We start from the raw sequence: 14,706 nt of genomic DNA, 5'->3' as shown, positions 1-14,706 counted from the left end.
CGGGCATAGGTATATCGACGCTGTAGCCAACCAAGTACCAGGTACCAGATAGGGATCAATTCATTGCAGCAATCAAACAGGTGTTCAACTTGTGTACAATAAATTAAAGCGATCTACCGGTAATTCTTAAACCAGTTAAACCCGTTCATTTTCAAATTCCGAAATATTGGTTTGCGAAAAAAAAACGTAAGGAATTTACCTTTTCGATCGTTTTATTTCGTTTTATAACACTAAGCAAATGACCGAAAAAAAACTTTTCAATAGGTGTTTACTCGATAAAAATGTATTTTTTTTTAAGGAAACATAGGCATATGTTTGGATCGGTAGTCGGCGCAAAAATAACGTGCTTATATAGCGCACGCAAGACCATGCTGAGGGTGGCTGGGTTCGATTCCCGGTGCTGCGGGTCTAGGCAATTTTCGGGTCGGGCACAAAAGTATCATCGTGCTATAGTCTAGGCAAAATGTCTATTTCTAAAGAAGGAATCATATCCACAATTGCCATATTCAAAAACGGGGACGGGCAAACACCTACTTCTAGAGACGGGATAACATCTGCTCTTACCTTAATCGGAACAATCGTCTTCTTAAAAAAAAATGATCATATACACCATTGCTTCATTTCTGGCAACCGTCTATTTTTAAAGATGGGATCACTTCCACCATTGTCTTAATCCGGGCAAGCGCCTCCTTTTAAAGAACGAATTACATCCACCATAGCGTTCATCCGGGCAAGCGCCTTCTTTTGAAGAAGGGATCACATCCACCATTTCTTTAATTCCGGCAAGTGCCTACTTCTAAAGAAGGGATCACATCCCCCTTTGTCTTAATCCGGTCAAGCGCCTGCTTTTAAAGAAATGATCTCATTCACCATTGTCTTAATCCGGGCAAGCGCCTCCTATTGTATAAATGTATATTCTTACTAGGGTTTCGATATATCGCATAGCAAAACTGCTCTGGCTAACAAATCTAAACAAATCCGACGGTGTTACTAGCTTTGAGCAAACGGCTTAAAAACCAGACGTGTTGCCGGTAATGCGAGTAACGGCGCCATTTTTGTTTTAGCTGAAATTTTGTTGATTTCGAACGGTTTTTCAATTAATCTTAATCTGCTGTTATAATATAACCATTTACGTATAGCATTGACATGGTTTTGGCAATGAAATGTATTTCTACTTCAATAAATGAATTAAATTAGTCATAGAAAACTCGAACCCCATTTTTCTCGGTTCAGCATTATTGGTTTTTCGGCCTTAATCATATGTTGCTCGAGATTTCCACCATTGATTTTTTCCTGGCAAACGTCTATTTTTAAAGATGGGATCACTTCCACCATTGTCTTAATCCGGGCAAGCGCCTCCTTTTGAAAAACGAATTACATCCACCATAGAGTTCATCCAGACAAACGCCTTCTTTTTAAGAAGGGATCACATCCACCATTGCCTTAATCCGGGCAAGCGCCTCCTTTTGAAGAAGTATTTTCAATTCTATTATCGCGACATTAGATCGACATGATGCACCCGTGCCATTTTCATAAAATCTTCGGGAAATTTTGAGGAAAAACATTTCAAACATGAAAACATTATGAAAAACACATTATGAAAAATTATAAAAATACTTTCGAAGCTGTACGCTCCCCTCATTCCCATCATCACTTTTTTCCGCCTTGGCATCACTGTGCGTCGCGGTGTTATATTCCTCACTAGAAAACAACTTAAAAACAACAACAAACTATGGAAATTGCTGAATGACACCCCCCCCCCTTTTTTGACGCTGTTCACAGATATGCCAGAAGTACATGGCGTTATGAATTATTGTGCAAACTGGACAAACGCGTGCATGGTTAATAGGAGATGACCATTTCTGAGGAATGGTGCAATCTGGCAAACGGCTTTCTAGGAATGGTCTATTCTGGAAAATTGATTCTGGCAAATGACTTTCTGGCGAATGTCATACATATAGATAGTAGAATCTATAGATGAGCGAAAGCATGGCTGAGTCGTTTTTTTTGCCCGTGCACACGCGCATATGACGTCACAGCCCTTAACGTTTCCATTGAAATCGTGACGTCATGCTCGTTTGGAGACACGTTTGACAGTTCGTTTGGAGACAGAGGATTTATCTTCGCTCATCTATATATTCCACTATCTATAGTCATACAACCTACTCTAAGACCGAAAATGTTCTAAGGACGAAAATGTCGTTCACCTGAACTGGTCATTTTGCCGAAAAGGTCGTTTGCCCATTTGGCCGAAAATGCCTTTTGACCAAAATGGTCTATATGCCATATGACACATTTGAACAAATTGACATTTTCGGCCGTGTGACTCTTCCGGCCAAACGGGATTTTCTGCCAAAAGATCATTTCGACCAAACGGATTTTTCGGCCAAATGACCTTTTTGGCCTAACGTCATTTTCGACCAAAATACCTGCAAGGCCCCTCCTTAGCCTAGCGATAAGACACGCGGCTATAAAGAGAGACCATGCTAAGGGTGACTTTTCACCCAAATTACCAGTTCTGCCAAATTTCACTTTCGACCGTATGTACCTTCCGACATTGACATTTGGTCGAACGAGTAGACATTTTGACATTTTCAGCTGTTCGGCCAATTGACATTTTCGACCAAATGATCGTTTGGTAGAAAGGATCATTCGGTCAAAAAAGTCGTTTGGGTGAAAACACGGTTATGCCGAAATGAACCTTTGACAGAAAGGGAAATTTACCTGAAAATGTAATTTTGCCAGAATGGGCATACTGCCAACACTGTCGTCCGACTGAACCGGTCATTTGGCCAAATAGATCATTCGGCCGAAAAGGTCATTTGGCAGAAAAGGTCGTTTGGTCGAACGGGTCGACTTGTTGTCCAGTCGCTGGTGTCGTGTCGCGCGGTGCTGATCGATCGTTAAAGCTCTTGCCCTTGGATGTTATTTTACGTTTCAAAACTGATCAAACTTGCCCAGTTTATCTACATTATAATTCGTTCGTCTGTGCTTGAACTTTGAAAATTGGTCCGTGTGAATTTGTGTATTATGTTTTATTAATTATGTATTACAGATTGTTATCGTTAAGAAACAATATTTGATGTCAACTAGATTAAAAAATTCAATAAGATCAATGATGATCAGTTGGAGTATTATATTTTTTTTTTTATATTTTTGGGTTTTTGATTTTTTTTTCGGTGAAAAACGATACAAACAATTTCTGTTTTTAATAACGTTTCGGCTTACTCCATATGTGACCTTAAGAAAACTAATACTCTTTTTATGCAGCATATTTCGTTATGACGTTATGACCTTGATAGAACGTAATCTTCTTTCTGTTGGGCACATTTGTTGTCCTAAGCAAAGAGTTCAATCCTTGATGACCTTGGTAGGGTTTGGGTCTCTGTGAGATTTTGCAATCGCTGTCCAAAAGCCCAAGGTCAAAATCTATTATCACTGCAATGTACTTGTGAGGTTCTGATTCTCGCTGCAATTCGGCTGGTCCGTCTTCCGTTGGCCACTGACGTCGGAGTGATGGGAGACTGTTCGGGGAAAACGCGTGTGCTCGCGCCGGTGGTCGTGTTAAGAAAAAGGTAGAATCATGGCATGCTGTGTGCTGGGTGGCGAAACCGTAGAGGCGAATATTGCCTAGCGGTGGGTGGCTTGGTGGGTGGTCGTTATGCTACTTATGCAATGGCACCTCTAACATCTCTATTATTAGGGTATTCATATTGGACAGATATCTATATCCCACAGTACGGTGATATCATACGCTGTCATACCATGTACTCGGCTGAGCCGAGAAGGTTACCAATAATAGTACACAGAAAAAAAATCCATGGTAACAATTACTATTTTGTAGACTACGCCATGTTTTTAAAACAACCACAAATTTTCAGTTAAATTAACCATGCATTCGGACAAATTCACCACTGAAGAGCGGAGCAGAATGGATACGTTTGCGTGCGTTTTGACAGTTTTCCCATAAAAATATATTAAGCTCTTTTAGTGGAATGTATTAAACCGTCAAAGACGAATTAAGTACTGTCCATTTAATTCCACCAGTTAATTTTCGTTATCTTTGCAGATACGTATTTCGACCACAACTGTGTGGTCGTCTTCAGTGTCTTGTACTGTACTAAGTCGAGTCAAGTACAAGACACTGAAGACGACCACACAGTTGTGGTCGAAATACGTATCTGCAAAGATAACGAAAATTAACTGGTGGAATTAAATGGACAGTACTTAATTCGTCTTAGACAGTTTTCCCATGGCAAAACTGTCAAAACGCACGCAAACGTATCCATTCTGCTCAGCTCTTGATTCAGTTCATGTAACAACATTCAACCAGGACCACAGTTGATTTTTACTGCGCGCATGGTAAAACCAAACGGGTTTGTTGTCTGTTGAAAATCGTCGGTGCGTAATGCGTATTCTTAAACTAACCCTCGGAATTGTAATTGCAACCGCAACATTTTTTTGCGTGTAGGAATAAACGATGCTCAGTATTATCTGAGACCTGAAAATAAGCAGTCTGTTATTTTCTATCTGCAAGTCTAAATTGAGTTGACTTTCTTCCCTATCCTATTATTATAGAGGGTTTTCATATCTCTTGGACATAAATATCATGAGGCATCAAAATTCGTATGCTTAAGCAAAGTCTGACATCTCATTAAAGACAAATAGAAAACACATTTTGATATCGACAAAAATCATATTTTGCTTTCAAGTTTTTGTCTCCGCTATTGATTACTTATTTTTATTTCAGTGTGCTGTTGATTTCTAAATAATATGAACTGATATTAAACTGATTATTTATTTCGTAATCAAAAACTAACATCAAATTAAATTTTAATTTTCCTTTATCGACAGCAGAAATAGTTTTCAATGTGATGTCACAGTAAGATTTTTCTGCTGTAGATTTTATTACTTTTACCGTTAAAACGACCAAAAGGATATCAATCTAAGTAATCACAATCAGCGATTCCTCATCTGCCCATGATTTCATAGTTGATGTAACAACCATCGCACTTGCGCATGTATTTTGAAATATTTCAGGACAAACATCGCAAAATAAAATCAATTCAATCGGTAAGCACTTAAATGAGGTTTGGAACAAGCGACGTATCAATGATGTAGCGGTTTAATTATCCTAAAAAACGTGTAATAAGTCATATTCGCTCAAATTTTGAATGGTTGATAGGGTGAAAGCTCTGTTTGAAGCTATTAAACTTATTTTTCTTGCAGTCGGGAAACCATCGCAACATTATTCATAGGTAATTGTGCTCTAAAATTGAACTACCAATTATTGGTATAGTGTTCCTATCTTCTTCTTCTTCTTCTTCTAGTGTTTCTTTAGAGGCGGTATTTTTAATTTGTGTTCCTATAGTTGCGAATCCCTTTGTTTTTTATGGGACTTTCGGCCAAATGACCCTTTTTGAACAATTAACCGTTGAATTTCTGAAGAATTTCTTAAGGACATTATACGATAAATTCCCGTACAATTGCAAAGAAATAAAAAAAAATCCGGTCAAATTCCGAACATTTTCCCTTGCAAATTAAAAAATTTCACTCTCAAATTCTATTAAAAAATTATGAAAATTCTGGAAAATTTCCCGTGGAAATTTCGAAGAATTTCTCACAGAAAAAAGAAAATCCTGAAAATTTCTAAAAAAATTCTGTGGAACTTTAGAGGAAGTTTCTTGGAAAGTTCTTAGAAATTTCTTGCTGAAATCTACATTTTGAACAATTTTCCACGGAAAGAATTTCTTGTGAAATTTCTGTACATTTTTTTTAAATTCAGAAGATTTTCTAGTGGAAATTCCGGACTTTTTTGTGAAGGCTCCTAAGAGTTCCTTCAGATATTTTTTTGTGGAAATAACAGAGAAGATGGAAGATGGGTGTCCGAGATTAAGCGTAATCAGGCTTTAAGACAACACAACTTCATACTGTAAAGGATCTCGTCGAAACATGTGAACTGTTAAAACTCCACGGTTAGCATCTAACGTAATGAATAATGCTGAGATGTTAAGACAATTATTTTGAGCTTTTTAGTGGACTCGTCTTATGGCAAGTGAATGCTGAGATGTCTGGAGTACGGTTGGAAATTTGTCTTGTAATAATTTATTTCAGCCTACATTAAATCTCAGTTGATTCTGGGAAACACCCTCGGCGAGAAATCTCGTTGACCGCATCCAACCCCCTCAATAAGAAGGTACTTCACCTGCTATGTGTATTTAATTTATCTACACATAAGCCCCGGCGGTTGATCTGATAGTGCGCGATCGTTATCTGGCTTGCGGTTTGAATACGAGATTCTCATTATGAATCCGGAAAGAAGGGTGATTTTTTCGAGAGCAGTGGGGCCATGGGATTACCTTTTCCGGCAATATTCTATGGTGGCTAATTATTGGAAACTTATAATGTTCACGTTGTGTCAGTGTAACATCAACATGTGGAAGAACCCAACTCGTAAAATATGCACGTTTAAAAAGGTTGAAAAACTATAACTTGTGGAAGCTTGCGACCAGTTTTAGGTGTCCTTTCTAGAAGTATGGAACAAAAAAAACGCATTTCAATCGAATAAAAATTATACATTAATGTGTACGTACATATATTTATTTTGCGAAAAATAAATAATCAATTATGCAATATTTAACAAGTTTTCCATTCATTTCAAAATTAGGTTTTTTATCCTTTCAACGACTCCAAGTAAACTGTGACATAATATTTTGCAAATTCCAATCGTAGAAGCGATTGATTAGGTATTTGTCTGTGAAACAAAAAAGAAATCATAAGCCGAAATTACAAACCTAATGGAGCTACCGCCATCAAGATAAGATAGGAAAATTCATGACTGGATTCTAATTGCGAAATAGCGTAGGTGTTAATGAATTGAATGAACAGAAATGTCAAGCTCCAAATATCCGAAGCCTTTTTATCCATATCTTGTATGTTGTATGGTATGCGCTTTCTCAAAGCTCGAACCAACTGAACTGAATATTTATTCGTACGTCACTCGAAATGAGAGTCGATCATCTTTATCGCTACTGCATGTCTCATGCACACAGCAAAGAACTCGATTATATTTTGTTTTATGTCCCTTTCCTTGTCATAAGACGAGTTTGAACAATCCCATTGAATTCCACCACTTAATTGTATCTTGATAGATACGTATTTCGACCTCAACAGTAAGGCCGTCTTCAGTGTCTCGTACTTGACTCGACTTGTTTTATGTGTTTAATATTTACGGAAAAACGGGGCTAACGACTTCAAAAGTTTTTGAACTGGTCACATATTCAGAAAAAATATTTGACCTCTTTTAGTGTCTTCAACTGTCTAAGATGAGTTTAAAAATTTCCATTTAATTCAATTACGTTTTGTTATCTTTACAAATATGTATTTCAACCTCAACTGTCAGGCCGTCTTCACTGTCTCGACCGGCACTATTGGGCACTATTCGGCATTGAGGAAATTCTTCATATTGAATATATGCACGCATAACTTTTTTTTCAATTTGAGGACTCAAATATATTCAATAAATACTGTTAGCGAAAAATATACAGCATTGCATAGGTGTTTGTGATGCAAATGCCATATTCTGATCTATTTGCAGCACCGCACTCTAGATCAATTTTCGTGCTATTGTTTTGTTTCCCCCAACCACGGACCCAAAGCTGTATTCTACTGATTTTCTGCTTTTTTTCGTTAAATCAACCATACATAAACCTTACAGGTCCCGAATCGACTAGGGAGAAAAGTTTGCAAATTGGTCAACCCGCTCGTGAGTTTAATCGTCATGAAGGAAACCTAAACTAATTTTTATTTAAAAGAAGATGAGTCCACATATAAATTCAATAACTGCATATTGTAGACTACACACACGTTTTATTTATTTATATTATTCTGTTTGTACTTCGCGTGGAGAGTGGTTATATGTGCACTAATAAACATTATCAGTTAAGATGAAACTGTCCATAATCCAAATAATCTGAGATGAGATAAGTCATCTAATTGTCCTTTTTTGCACACACTTTGCTTTCAGAAAAGACCACTTTTGATTCGCTGATTTGACAAACGCCAGCAAGCACAGTGTCGCGTTCTTTTCCAGAAGGGTATTTGGTTTTTGGTTTCGCCATGTTGCTAGTAGTCGGAACATTTTCAACATCGGAATTGTCATAAAGAAATAAACTCAGCCAAACCTTGTCAAACTGATTATTTCGCTTTTGTGAACGTGAATTATAAATTAAAAAAATATCTGATAAAATTATTCAAATAATTGCAATCTTGGACTAGCGTTCAAAGAGTAAGTATTTGATAATTAATTGTTGAGGTTTATTCGTCTTGTTCCTTTTCATTCATTCAAAAAGGGATGGTCACACTGCATTGCTCGTCACAAGAATCGTGGTGAAAATTGTGTGAAGACATTCAGCTTGTCTTATCTCATCTCAACAAATAATATTCACCTCGCATTTTCAGGGGCATCAGTCTCAACCTGTCTCAACTAGAGGCCTTGATAGGAGAAACGCGGATTGGCATGTGTTGCCAATCGATCCGTTAAAAAACAGCAGCCAATCGAGCAAGAGACCTATCAAGCAGTCAAAACATCGGCACAAATACTGAAAACGGTTCAATTCTAGTTAATACCGTTTATGAATGAACAAATTTTGAAATTTTTCAAGAGGCTCGAAAGCCGCCTTTCAAGAAGCTCGGAAGCCTCTTTTTAAGAGGCTCGGTAGCCTCCTTTCAAGTGGCTCGGAAGCTTCCTTTCAAAAGGCTCTGAAGCCTCCTTTCAAGAGGCTCGGAAGTCTCCTTCCAAGAGGCTCAGAAGCCTCCTTTCAATAGGCTCTGAAGCCTCCTTTCAAGAGGCTCAGAAGTCTCCATTCAAAGGGCTCGGAAGTTTCCATTCAAAAGGCTCGGAAGCCTCCTTTCAATAGGCTCGGAAGCCTCCTTCCAAGAGGCTCAGAAGCCTCATTTCAAGAGGCTCGGAAGTCTCCATTCAAAGGGCTCGGAAGCCTCCTTTCATGAGGCTCGGAAGCATCCTTTCAAAGGGCTCGGAAGCCTACTTTCAAGAGGGTCGGAAGCCTCCTTTCAAGAAGCTCGGAAGTCTCCATTCAAAAGGCTCGAAAGCTTCCTTTCAAAAGGGCTCGAAAGCTTCCTTTCAAAAGGCTCGGAAGCCTAGGTTCAAAGGGCTCAGAAGCCTCCATTCAAATGGCTCGGAAGCCTGTTTTCAAGAGGCTCGGAAGCTTCCTTTCAAGAGGCTCGGAAGCTTCTTTTCAAGAGGCTCGGAAGCCTCCTATCAAGAGGCTCGTAAGCCTCTTTTTAAGAGGCTCAGAAGCCTTTTTTCAAGAGGCTCGGAAGCCTCCTTTCAAGAGGCTCGGAAGCCTACTTTCAAGAGGCTCGGAAGCCTACTTTCAAGAGGCTCGGAGACCTCCTTTCAAGAGACTCGGCAGCCTCCTTTCAAAAGGCTCGAAAGCCTCTTTTCAAGAGGCTCGGCAGCGTACTTTCAAGAGGCTCGAAAGTCTCCATTTAAAGGACGCGGAAGCCTCCTTTCAAGAAAATCGGAAGCATCTTTTCAAGAGAATCGGAAGCCTTCTTTCAAGAGGGTAGGAAGCCTACTTTCAAAAGGCTCGGAAGCCTCCTTTAAAGAGGCTCGGAAGCCTTCTTTCAAGAGGCTCGGAAGCCTTCTTTCAAGAGGTTCTGAAGCCTTCTTTCAAAAGTCTCTGAAGCATTCTTTCAAAAGGCTCTGAAGGCTCGGAAGTCTCCTTTCAAGAGGCTCGGAAGCCTTCTTTCAAGAGGCTCGGAAGCCTCCTTTCAAGGGGCTCGGAAATCTCCACTCAGATTATTGTCAAAGGATGTTGTATTGAATGCATATACTCCTTGCAATATCCTATATGAGTGCGAATGAATGCCTATGTGAATCGTAATATAATCGAAACCATTTCAGTCCAAACGGCTTGTTGAAGTTTCAAGCAGTTGTAAAGATATAAATTGTGTAGTTTATGTTGGACAACAATCCGAATCAGTTCAAGAGGTGCAGTATGGTGCAGTGGTAGAGTATCCGCCTGCAAATCCAAAGATCGCATGTTCGAGACTTGGTGCTGGTAAGATTTTTTTTTATTTTTCATATTTTTATGTAAAATCGTAATACTGTTCTCATGATGTCGTAAAAAATCGTATAATAAAACTCGTATGTACCTATATCGCCTCCACTTTTGTACGTATATAGTAAATCTGTGCATTATATACGAATAAGTTGGTTCTTATATAATAACCTATATCAAGAGATATAGGTACCAAAATATTGACTGGGAAGCCTCCTTTCAAGAGGCTCGGAAGCCTGTTTTCAAGAGGCTCGAAAGTCTACATTTAAAGGACGCGGAAGCCTCGGAAGGAGGCTCGGAAGCCTCCTTTCAAGAGGCTCGGAAGCCTCCTTTCAAGAGGCTCGGAAGCCTCCTTTCAAGAGGCTCGGAAGCCTCCTTTCAAGAGGCTCGGAAGCCTCCTTTCAAGAGGCTCGGAAGCCTCCTTTCAATAGGCTCAGAAACCTCTTTTCAAGAAGTTTGGAAGCCTCCTTTCAAGAGGCTCGGAAGCCTTCATTCAAGAAACTCAGAAGCCTTCTTTCAAGAGGCTCAGAAGCCTCCTTTCAAGAGGCTCGGAAGCCTCCTTTCAAGAGGCTCAGAGCCTTCTTTCAAGAGGCTCAGAAGCCTCCTTTCAAGAGGCTCAGGCCTCCTTTCAAGAGGCCCAGAAGCCTCCTTTCAAGAGGCCCGGAAGCCTCCTTTCAAGAGGCCAGAAGCCTCCTTTCAAGAGGCCCAGAAGCCTCCTTTCAAGAGGCCCGGAAGCCTCCTTTCAAGAGGCTCGGAAGCCTCCTTCCCAGAGGCTCAGACGGCTCCTTTCAAGAGGCTCAGAAGCCGCCTTTCGAGAGGCTCAGGCCGCCTTTCGAGAGGCTCGGAAGCCTCCTTTCAAGAGGCTCGGAAGCCTCCTTTCAAGAGGCTCGGAAGCCTCCTTTCAAGAGGCTCGGAAGCCTCCTTTCAAGAGGCTCGGAAGCCTCCTTTCAAGAGGCTCGGAAGCCTCGTTTCAAGAGGCTCGGAAGCCTCCTTTCAAGAGGCTCGGAAATCTCCTTTCAAGAGGCTCGGAAGCCTTGCTTCAAGAGGCTCTGAATCCTCTTATCAAGAGGCTCTGAATTTTCTTATCAAGAGGCTAGGAAGCCTCGTTTCAAGAAGCTTGGAAGCCTCCTTTCAAGAGGCTCGGAAGTTTCCTTTCAAGAGGCTCGGAAGCCTCCTTTCAAGAGGCTCGGAACCCTCCTTTCAAGAGGTTCGGGAGCCTTCTTTCAAGAGGCTCGGAAGCCTTCTTTCAAGAGGCTCGGAAGCTTCCTTTCAAGAAGCTTGGAACCCTCCTTTCAAGAGGCTCAGAAGCTTCCTTTCAAGAGGCTCGGAAGCCTCTTCTCAAAAGGTCGGAAGCCTCCTTTCAAGAGGTTCGGGAGCCTCCTTTCAAGAGGTTCGGGAGCCTCCTTTCAAGAGGCTCGGAAGCCTCCTTTCAAGAGGCTCGGAAGCCTTCTTTCAAGTGGCTTGGAAGCCTTCTTTCAAGAGGCTCGGAACCCTTCTTTCAAGAGGGTAGGACGCCTCCTTTCAAGAGGGTAGGACGCCTCCTTTCAAGAGGCTCGGAAGCCTTCTTCCAAGAGGCTCAGAAGCCTCCTTTCAAGAGGCTCGGAAGCCTTCTTCCAAGAGGCTCAGAAGCCTCCTTTCAAGAGGCACGGAAGCCTTGTATCTCCGGTTGTGGGCCACTCTAAATGATTTTTGACACTTGATAGATACGACAAATCAGAGCCTCTTTTTGCTTCATAAGTATTTTTCATTTCCAGCGGCCACTTTTTAAGGCCCACACTGCCGTGAATCGCAAGTCAGTCCCATCTGTATGGACTAAATCACGATGACGTCACGCGTCGATTTTCAGTAAGACGAAAACATCCGCTGCAATGTGTATAAAAAATGAACCTCGACATGAGCATCCGGTGAACTAGAATCCTACGAGTTCTCTGAAATATTCATCGGCCCGCATCGGATGTCACTTTTCCGACCGATAAGAAGAAGAACCGTGGAAAAAGAAGACGCTCGTGGTTAAGCATTCATATACAGATGATACTGACTTGCGATTCACGGCAGCACAAGCGGGTACAATTTTTTTTTTCCAAAAATCAACACTTCAAGTAGCCGATTTTTTTCTGTTTTTATAAAACAATATATGTAGTTACTTCGGAGAAAAGTTAGCTGAGGTCTGTTGCTTTCCATTGGTGATCATATTGTTGCATAATGTTGACTTAAAAAAAAAGTGATGAGCGAAACGCGCAACTAAGCCCAAACCGAAGACGCTCCCTTACTCTTTAAAATCACATCTTTTCAGAGTGGGGCTCTCAGAAGGCAACCTCTATGTTTCCGGTGCAGATTATCAGGATAGCGAAAAGCGTGGACCCAGATCTGTGCTAACTGAACATCTCCAGGTCCGAGAAAAACAACCAAAGCCTATTAGGAAAATGTTGACGCGTCTTGATCTTAATTGCATGTACTTGGTTCGCTCATTTATGAAAGTCCTTCGCGAATGCCTTCCTCTTGTTGTTCTTTTCATTTCTGTTGTTGTTATGTCTTCGAATGTCTTATTGCCTTACAAGAAAATGTTTGTAACGAAATACAGAATTTGAACAACGTTCAAAAACTATTTCGACACGAACATCAATAAAATTATAATTTAGTTACTCTAAATTCCCCTTCTCTCCTACTGTAACATTGCGTTTTTTAACCTCGACTATATCGTGAGTTTTTAAGCTCCCCAAAACTAACTTTAATATTTTTCAAAAATAGGATACGATATAAACAAATTTGTAACGATCCTCTAAAATATTTAAATAAAAAATGTTTGTTGCGATGCGAGTTTATTCTGACATACATGATTGAGCACAATCAAGTTGTCATTGGAAACATCTCATTCTAACATTTACCGCATGCCTAAAAAAACAATCATTTGATATGTCTCACGCTGTCTTCCACACATTGATAAAGCAACTGGATAGAAAAAGAAGTTCGTAGATGTGTCGAACCAATATTCAAAGCCACACAAAAATGACCTTGAATACGAGAAGTTGAAGTCAAGGCTCCAGCGAACACAATCTAAGAATTTTATATTCTTGTAACAAGGAAGTTGAGCTGCATTTATTGCTTCTAGCCGGTACCTCCTCAGAAAGAACGAAGCAAACTTATCCTGATCACATCTGCAAATGAGCAACAATCCAAACAAAAATAAATATTGTCCAGCTTTATGGCTATCATTAAAGCCAACTCAGAAGTTCCCGTCAAACTGGTTTTGCGATTCCTATGTGCGCACAACAAAGCCAAGTTCATCGTTTTACCCCACCACCTCTACAACGTAGAATAAAAACAGCCTTCAAGAGCTGCATATAAAAGATGAATGGTCACATTTCGATCATTTCGAAGAAGATTAACTTTACTGCCCCCATCGATTGCCTTATATCTATTTACACTCATAAACACTCACCGAACAACTCATGCCGGTAGCTATCCAAGTTGAGTAACGTTGACATGATGGGGGCCGCTCTATGGCTTTCTCTGCCGAAACCCCAACGATGGCTTCGATCCCGAAGCAGCACTTTTTTCTCGCGCCCCTATCGATTCTTATCACCGACCGAGCACCGGTGTTATCAACAGGCCGTGTCACTGAAAGTCAACACAGAATTCGATTCCGTTCTGCCACCACCAACACTGACTGACTGTGGATGTTGAAATTGCACCCCGAACTGTTCAATCGAGCGTGGAAGACCTTCGGCTCCCCGGAGCCCTCGCTCATGCACAATATTATCAACGGATCGAAAAAAAATATATTCGCCCGCCACGAGTTGGTTAATTTGCTGGCTCTTATCATACGTAACAGTGAAACACAAAATAAACTCAAAACATTTCTCGGAATTCTCGGAATCGTAAGCCCCGCACCACTCAGTCGCAACAACTAATCAGCAAATACGGTTTTTATATACGATTCAATAAATGTGTTCACAGTTCGCTTATCTACGCCGCATACACACCGCACATGTATGATGTACACTTCGCTCGTCAACCGATGCGTGATTGAAAGCTCTCTTCCGATACCGCAATCATTTATCGACTTCCGAAAGCTCCACCGACACCAACAACAAAAACAAACGAAACAATCACAATATTCACAACCCACGGAGACGGATTCGCGTAGTCTAAGCCGTTCAAGCTCAGGATCAACACTGACCGGACGATCTTGCGCGGCGACTATCGATCGATCGAGTGCATGATGCGCTCGACTCCAACTTGCTACAGCCTAGCATCCGCATCAGGGAAACGTAAACCGGCCAGAATATGGGCACTGAATCACACACGCGCTACTTAGTCAACCAACTAAACAAGCTAAACCACGAATGCATGCTAATTATTATTTTAACGGCAACGACTACAACAACAAGCACACAGACGCGTATCACGTTGAGCGTAGACTGATGCTGGAACCGCACGGCTCAGCGCTGGGGCTTTGTGATGCGCAGTTCCCGAGTCGAAGAGTGTGGCTGAAGTGGAGCGAATTTGTTACTGCCTTTGGAGCTTTGTCTATCATAAGCTAACTGGCGTGTGGGTGTCGTTTATAATGCATCGTTAAATACAGCCATAATCTTTCAATTTCAACGATTTTAAGCATTTT

At 40.8% G+C, this 14,706-nt stretch overlaps 1 protein-coding gene across 1 annotated transcript in view; it reads right to left on the bottom strand.

The window, feature by feature from the left end:
- The window catches only part of LOC134210548 (nuclear factor NF-kappa-B p110 subunit), a 94,610-nt gene extending 80,114 nt beyond the window's left edge, over nt 1-14,496 (bottom strand). The window contains exon 1 of the mRNA XM_062686598.1: nt 13,525-14,496. Coding sequence (XP_062542582.1) covers nt 13,525-13,570 — 46 coding nt within the window. The 5' untranslated portion in view covers nt 13,571-14,496. The remainder of the gene's footprint in view (nt 1-13,524) is intronic.
- Nucleotides 14,497-14,706: the final 210 nt, after the last annotated feature.

The sequence above is a fragment of the Armigeres subalbatus genome, chromosome 2 (assembly GCF_024139115.2).
Source record: "Armigeres subalbatus isolate Guangzhou_Male chromosome 2, GZ_Asu_2, whole genome shotgun sequence".
NCBI lineage: Eukaryota > Metazoa > Arthropoda > Insecta > Diptera > Culicidae > Armigeres > Armigeres subalbatus.
Note: the sequence above shows the minus strand (reverse complement) of the source record. Positions and strands in the feature narration are given on the sequence as shown.